This window comes from Salvelinus fontinalis, chromosome 11 (assembly GCF_029448725.1).
Source record: "Salvelinus fontinalis isolate EN_2023a chromosome 11, ASM2944872v1, whole genome shotgun sequence".
NCBI lineage: Eukaryota > Metazoa > Chordata > Actinopteri > Salmoniformes > Salmonidae > Salvelinus > Salvelinus fontinalis.
The window spans coordinates 56,879,370-56,887,264 of record NC_074675.1 but is presented as its reverse complement, the minus strand read 5'-3'; the positions used below and the strand labels follow the sequence as shown (position 1 = coordinate 56,887,264).

The 7,895-nt window shown below is 43.1% G+C and overlaps 1 protein-coding gene across 1 annotated transcript in view; it reads left to right on the top strand.

Moving 5' to 3' along the window:
• Positions 1–5,894: 5,894 nt before the first annotated feature.
• cnga1b (cyclic nucleotide gated channel subunit alpha 1b) overlaps positions 5,895–7,895 on the top strand; it is a 26,366-nt gene continuing 24,365 nt past the window's right edge. Inside the window, exons 1-3 of the mRNA XM_055937051.1 lie at positions 5,895–6,016; positions 6,130–6,195; positions 6,457–6,522. Coding sequence (XP_055793026.1) covers positions 5,895–6,016; positions 6,130–6,195; positions 6,457–6,522 — 254 coding nt within the window. The remainder of the gene's footprint in view (positions 6,017–6,129; positions 6,196–6,456; positions 6,523–7,895) is intronic.

Here is a 7,895-nt window from a genome sequence, read left to right as displayed (position 1 = left end):
TAGTCCCACTACTCTGAGTATCAACTAGTCCCACTACTCTGAGTATCAACTAGTCCCACTACTCTATCTGAGTATCAACTAGTCCCACTACTCTGAGTATCAACTAGTCCCACTACTCTATCTGAGTATCAACTAGTCCCACTACTCTGAGTATCAACTAGTCCCACTACTCTATCTGAGTTTCAGCTAGTCCCACTACTCTGAGTATCAACTAGTCCCACTACTCTGAGTATCAACTAGTCCCACTACTCTATCTGAGTATCAACTAGTCCCACTACTCTATCTGAGTATCAACTAGTCCCACTACTCTGAGTATCAACTAGTCCCACTACTCTATCTGAGTTTCAACTAGACCCACTACTCTGAGTATCAACTAGTCCCACTACTCTATCTGAGTATCAACTAGTCCCACTACTCTGAGTATCAACTAGTCCCACTACTCTGAGTATCAACTAGTCCCACTACTCTTTCTGAGTATCAACTAGTCCCACTACTCTGAGTATCAACTAGTCCCACTACTCTGAGTATCAACTAGTCCCACTACTCTGAGTATCAACTAGTCCCACTACTCTATCTGAGTATCAACTAGTCCCACTACTCTATCTGAGTATCAACTAGTCCCACTACTCTGAGTATCAACTAATCCCACTACTCTATCTGAGTATCAACTAGTCCCACTACTCTGAGTATCAACTAGTCCCACTACTCTGAGTATCAACTAGTCCCACTACTCTATCTGAGTATCAACTAGTCCCACTACTCTATCTGAGTATCAACTAGTCCCACTACTCTATCTGAGTATCAACTAGTCCCACTACTCTGAGTATCAACTAGTCCCACTACTCTGAGTATCAACTAGTCCCACTACTCTGAGTATCAACTAGTCCCACTACTCTGAGTATCAACTAGTCCCACTACTCTATCTGAGTATCAACTAGCCCCACTACTCTGAGTATCAACTAGTCCCACTACTCTATCTGAGTATCAACTAGTCCCACTACTCTATCTGAGTATCAACTAGTCCCACTACTCTGAGTATCAACTAGTCCCACTACTCTATCTGAGTATCAACTAGTCCCACTACTCTATCTGAGTATCAACTAGTCCCACTATTCTATCTGAGTATCAACTAGTCCCACTAATCTATCTGAGTATCAACTAGTCCCACTACTCTATCTGAGTATCAACTAGTCACACTACTCTATCTGAGTATCAACTAGTCCCACTACTCTATCTGAGTATCAACTAGTCCCACTACTCTGAGTATCAACTAGTCCCACTACTCTATCTGAGTATAAACTAGTCCCACTACTCTATCTGAGTATCAACTAGTCCCACTACTCTGAGTATCAACTAGTCCCACTACTCTGAGTATCAACTAGTCCCACTACTCTATCTGAGTATCAACTAGTCCCACTACTCTGAGTATCAACTAGTCCCACTACTCTATCTGAGTATCAACTAGTCCCACTACTCTGAGTATCAACTAGTCCCACTACTCTATCTGAGTTTCAGCTAGTCCCACTACTCTGAGTATCATCTAGTCCCACTACTCTGAGTATCAACTAGTCCCACTACTCTATCTGAGTATCAACTAGTCCCACTACTCTATCTGAGTATCAACTAGTCCCACTACTCTGAGTATCAACTAGTCCCACTACTCTGTCTGAGTATCAACTAGTCCCACTACTCTGAGTATCAACTAGTCCCACTACTCTATCTGAGTATCAACTAGTCCCACTACTCTATCTGAGTATCAACTAGTCCCACTACTCTGAGTATCAACTAGTCCCACTACTCTATCTGAGTATCAACTAGTCCCACTACTCTGAGTATCAACTAGTCCCACTACTCTGAGTATCAACTAGTCCCACTACTCTATCTGAGTATCAACTAGTCCCACTACTCTGAGTATGAACTAGTCCCACTACTCTATCTGAGTATCAACTAGTCCCACTACTCTGAGTATCAACTAGTCCCACTACTCTGAGTATCAACTAGTCCCACTACTCTATCTGAGTTTCAGCTAGTCCCACTACTCTGAGTATCAACTAGTCCCACTACTCTGAGTATCAACTAGTCCCACTACTCTATCTGAGTATCAACTAGTCCCACTACTCTGAGTATCAACTAGTCCCACTACTCTGTCTGAGTATCAACTAGTCCCACTACTCTGAGTATCAACTAGTCCCACTACTCTATCTGAGTATCAACTAGTCCCACTACTCTATCTGAGTATCAACTAGTCCCACTACTCTGAGTATCAACTAGTCCCACTACTCTATCTGAGTATCAACTAGTCCCACTACTCTGAGTATCAACTAGTCCCACTACTCTGAGTATCAACTAGTCCCACTACTCTATCTGAGTATCAACTAGTCCCACTACTCTGAGTATCAACTAGTCCCACTACTCTATCTGAGTATCAACTAGTCCCACTACTCTGAGTATCAACTAGTCCCACTACTCTGAGTATCAACTAGTCCCACTACTCTATCTGAGTTTCAGCTAGTCCCACTACTCTGAGTATCAACTAGTCCCACTACTCTGAGTATCAACTAGTCCCACTACTCTATCTGAGTATCAACTAGTCCCACTACTCTATCTGAGTATCAACTAGTCCCACTACTCTGAGTATCAACTAGTCCCACTACTCTGTCTGAGTATCAACTAGTCCCACTACTCTGAGTATCAACTAGTCCCACTACTCTATCTGAGTATCAACTAGTCCCACTACTCTGAGTATCAACTAGTCCCACTTCTCTATCTGAGTATCAACTAGTCCCACTACTCTATCTGAGTATCAACTAGTCCCACTACTCTATCTGAGTATCAACTAGTCCCACTACTCTATCTGAGTATCAACTAGTCCCACTACTCTATCTGAGTATCAACTAGTCCCACTACTCTATCTGAGTTTCAGCTAGTCCCACTACTCTGAGTATCAACTAGTCCCACTACTCTGAGTATCAACTAGTCCCACTACTCTATCTGAGTATCAACTAGTCCCACTACTCTATCTGAGTATCAACTAGTCCCACTACTCTGAGTATCAACTAGTCCCACTACTCTATCTGAGTTTCAACTAGACCCACTACTCTGAGTATCAACTAGTCCCACTACTCTATCTGAGTATCAACTAGTCCCACTACTCTGAGTATCAACTAGTCCCACTACTCTGAGTATCAACTAGTCCCACTACTCTTTCTGAGTATCAACTAGTCCCACTACTCTGAGTATCAACTAGTCCCACTACTCTGAGTATCAACTAGTCCCACTACTCTGAGTATCAACTAGTCCCACTACTCTATCTGAGTATCAACTAGTCCCACTACTCTAAGTATCAACTTGTCCCACTACTCTATCTGAGTATCAACTAGTCCCACTACTCTATCTGAGTATCAACTAGTCCCACTACTCTGAGTATCAACTAATCCCACTACTCTATCTGAGTATCAACTAGTCCCACTACTCTGAGTATCAACTAGTCCCACTACTCTGAGTATCAACTAGTCCCACTACTCTATCTGAGTATCAACTAGTCCCACTACTCTATCTGAGTATCAACTAGTCCCACTACTCTATCTGAGTATCAACTAGTCCCACTACTCTGAGTATCAACTAGTCCCACTACTCTGAGTATCAACTAGTCCCACTACTCTGAGTATCAACTAGTCCCACTACTCTGAGTATCAACTAGTCCCACTACTCTATCTGAGTATCAACTAGCCCCACTACTCTGAGTATCAACTAGTCCCACTACTCTATCTGAGTATCAACTAGTCCCACTACTCTATCTGAGTATCAACTAGTCCCACTACTCTGAGTATCAACTAGTCCCACTACTCTATCTGAGTATCAACTAGTCCCACTACTCTATCTGAGTATCAACTAGTCCCACTATTCTATCTGAGTATCAACTAGTCCCACTAATCTATCTGAGTATCAACTAGTCCCACTACTCTATCTGAGTATCAACTAGTCACACTACTCTATCTGAGTATCAACTAGTCCCACTACTCTATCTGAGTATCAACTAGTCCCACTACTCTGAGTATCAACTAGTCCCACTACTCTATCTGAGTATAAACTAGTCCCACTACTCTATCTGAGTATCAACTAGTCCCACTACTCTGAGTATCAACTAGTCCCACTACTCTGAGTATCAACTAGTCCCACTACTCTATATGAGTATCAACTAGTCCCACTACTCTGAGTATCAACTAGTCCCACTACTCTATCTGAGTATCAACTAGTCCCACTACTCTGAGTATCAACTAGTCCCACTACTCTATCTGAGTTTCAGCTAGTCCCACTACTCTGAGTATCAACTAGTCCCACTACTCTGAGTATCAACTAGTCCCACTACTCTATCTGAGTATCAACTAGTCCCACTACTCTATCTGAGTATCAACTAGTCCCACTACTCTGAGTATCAACTAGTCCCACTACTCTGTCTGAGTATCAACTAGTCCCACTACTCTGAGTATCAACTAGTCCCACTACTCTATCTGAGTATCAACTAGTCCCACTACTCTATCTGAGTATCAACTAGTCCCACTACTCTGAGTATCAACTAGTCCCACTACTCTATCTGAGTATCAACTAGTCCCACTACTCTGAGTATCAACTAGTCCCACTACTCTATCTGAGTATCAACTAGTCCCACTACTCTGAGTATCAACTAGTCCCACTACTCTATCTGAGTATCAACTAGTCCCACTACTCTGAGTATCAACTAGTCCCACTACTCTGAGTATCAACTAGTCCCACTACTCTATCTGAGTTTCAGCTAGTCCCACTACTCTGAGTATCAACTAGTCCCACTACTCTGAGTATCAACTAGTCCCACTACTCTATCTGAGTATCAACTAGTCCCACTACTCTATCTGAGTATCAACTAGTCCCACTACTCTGAGTATCAACTAGTCCCACTACTCTGTCTGAGTATCAACTAGTCCCACTACTCTGAGTATCAACTAGTCCCACTACTCTATCTGAGTATCAACTAGTCCCACTACTCTATCTGAGTATCAACTAGTCCCACTACTCTGAGTATCAACTAGTCCCACTACTCTGAGTATCAACTAGTCCCACTACTCTATCTGAGTATCAACTAGTCCCACTACTCTGAGTATCAACTAGTCCCACTACTCTGAGTATCAACTAGTCCCACTACTCTATCTGAGTATCAACTAGTCCCACTACTCTGAGTATCAACTAGTCCCACTACTCTATCTGAGTATCAACTAGTCCCACTACTCTGAGTATCAACTAGTCCCACTACTCTGAGTATCAACTAGTCCCACTACTCTATCTGAGTTTCAGCTAGTCCCACTACTCTGAGTATCAACTAGTCCCACTACTCTGAGTATCAACTAGTCCCACTACTCTATCTGAGTATCAACTAGTCCCACTACTCTATCTGAGTATCAACTAGTCCCACTACTCTGAGTATCAACTAGTCCCACTACTCTGTCTTAGTATCAACTAGTCCCACTACTCTGAGTATCAACTAGTCCCACTACTCTATCTGAGTATCAACTAGTCCCACTACTCTGAGTATCAACTAGTCCCACTTCTCTATCTGAGTATCAACTAGTCCCACTACTCTATCTGAGTATCAACTAGTCCCACTACTCTATCTGAGTATCAACTAGTCCCACTACTCTATCTGAGTATCAACTAGTCCCACTACTCTATCTGAGTATCAACTAGTCCCACTACTCTATCTGAGTATCAACTAGTCCCACTACTCTGAGTATCAACTAGTCCCACTACTCTGAGTATCAACTAGTCCCACTACTCTGAGTATCAACTAGTCCCACTACTCTATCTGAGATAGGGCTGTTTCTTCTGACCTCACAGGAAAACAAGAGGAAGTACATCCCGCGATGTCAGTGAGGGTGACCCCTGTGACCCCTGCTGTAACCGCCCAGCCCCAGCCCCGCTCTCCACCACTAATCGTTCTTCAGGCTATGGAAGGGGAGACAGGGGAGAGGGGGGAGGGACACAGGTAAGGACCTATAGACCATAGAACCTGGAACTTTAGAACCTAGAACATTAGAACTTTAGAACATTGAACATAGAACCTAGAACTAACATCTGATCTCGTGATCTCTCATCTAGGTGTTTAAGGAGATCGGGTGTGCAGGTTCCATTCAACATGAACAACAGCAACAGCAACGAGGAAGAGTAAGAACACACACAGACCCAATTATGTACCATAACATCCTTTAAGTCTATAAAAGGGATCATGCTTCTTGTTCTACTTACTCAGAGTTAGATGGCCTCGTGGGTAATATTTGTATATAGATCTACCTGCAGTCCGAGGGAAGTTAGCGGTTGTTTTGCTAAGCCAACGCTAACTAGTGTTAGAGCAATGACTGGACGTCTACTGGGAGGGGAACATTACAGTATGACATCAACACTAAGTGTCCCTCTGATCTTTCCTAGGGAGGAGAAGAAGAAGACAAGTAAAAAGGAGAGGAAAGAGAAGAAGGAGAGGAAAGAGCAAAAGGAGTAAGGACCAGAGAGATCTCTTTACAGAACAATCTCACCTCTGGTATCCAGACTGATCTCTAGTATCCAGACTGATCTCTGGTATCCAGACTGATCTCTAGTATCCAGACTGATCTCTAGTATCCAGACTGATCTCTAGTATCCAGACTGATCTCTAGTATCCAGACTGATCTCTAGTATCCAGACTGATCTCTAGTATCCAGACTGATCTCATTACAGAACAATCTGACCTCTGGTATCCAGACTGATCTCTTTACAGAACAATCTCACCTCTGGTATCCAGACTGATCTCTTTACAGAACAATCTCACCTCTGGTATCCAGACTGATCTCTTTACAGAACAATCTCACCTCTGGTATCCAGACTGATCTCTTTACAGAACAATCTCACCTCTGGTATCCAGACTGATCTCTGGTATCCAGACTGATCTCTTTACAGAACAATATGACCTCTGGTATCCAGACTGATCTCTAGTATCCAGACTGATCTCTAGTATCCAGACTGATCTCTAGTATCCAGACTGATCTCTAGTATCCAGACTGATCTCTAGTATCCAGACTGATCTCTTTACAGAACAATATGACCTCTGGTGTCCAGACTGATCTCTTTACAGAACAATCTCACCTCTGGTATCCAGACTGATCTCATTACAGAACAATCTCACCTCTGGTATCTAGACTGATCTCATTACAGAACAATCTGACCTCTGGTATCCAGACTGATCTCTTTACAGAACAATCTCACCTCTTGTGTCCCAAATGGCACGCTACTTCCTTTATAGACCAGGGCCCAAAGAAGTGCACTCCTTTAGACCAGAGCCCTATGGGTAGTGTACTACTTTAGACCAGAGCCCTATGGGTAGTGTACTACTTTAGACCAGGACCCATAGGGGAAATGCACTACTTTAGACCAGGGCCCATAGGGGTAGTGCACTACTTTAGACCAGAGCCCATAGGGGTAGTGCACTACTTTAGACCAGGGCCCATAGGGGTAGTGCACTACTTTAGACCAGGGCCCATAGGGGTAGTGCACTACTTTAGACCAGGGCCCATAGGGGTAGTGCACTACTTTAGACCAGGGCCCATAGGGGTAGTGCACTACTTTAGACCAGGACCCATAGGGGTAGTGCACTACTTTAGACCAGGGCCCATAGGGGTAGTGCACTATATACAGTGGGGAGAACAAGTATTTGAAACACTGCCGATTTTGCAGGTTTTCCTACTTACAAAGCATGTAGAGGTCTGTCATTTTTATCATAGGTACACTTCAACTGTGAAAGACGGAATCTAAAACAAAAATCCAGAAAATCACATTGTATTATTTTTAAGTAATTAATTTGCATTTTATTGCATGACATAAGTATTTGATACATC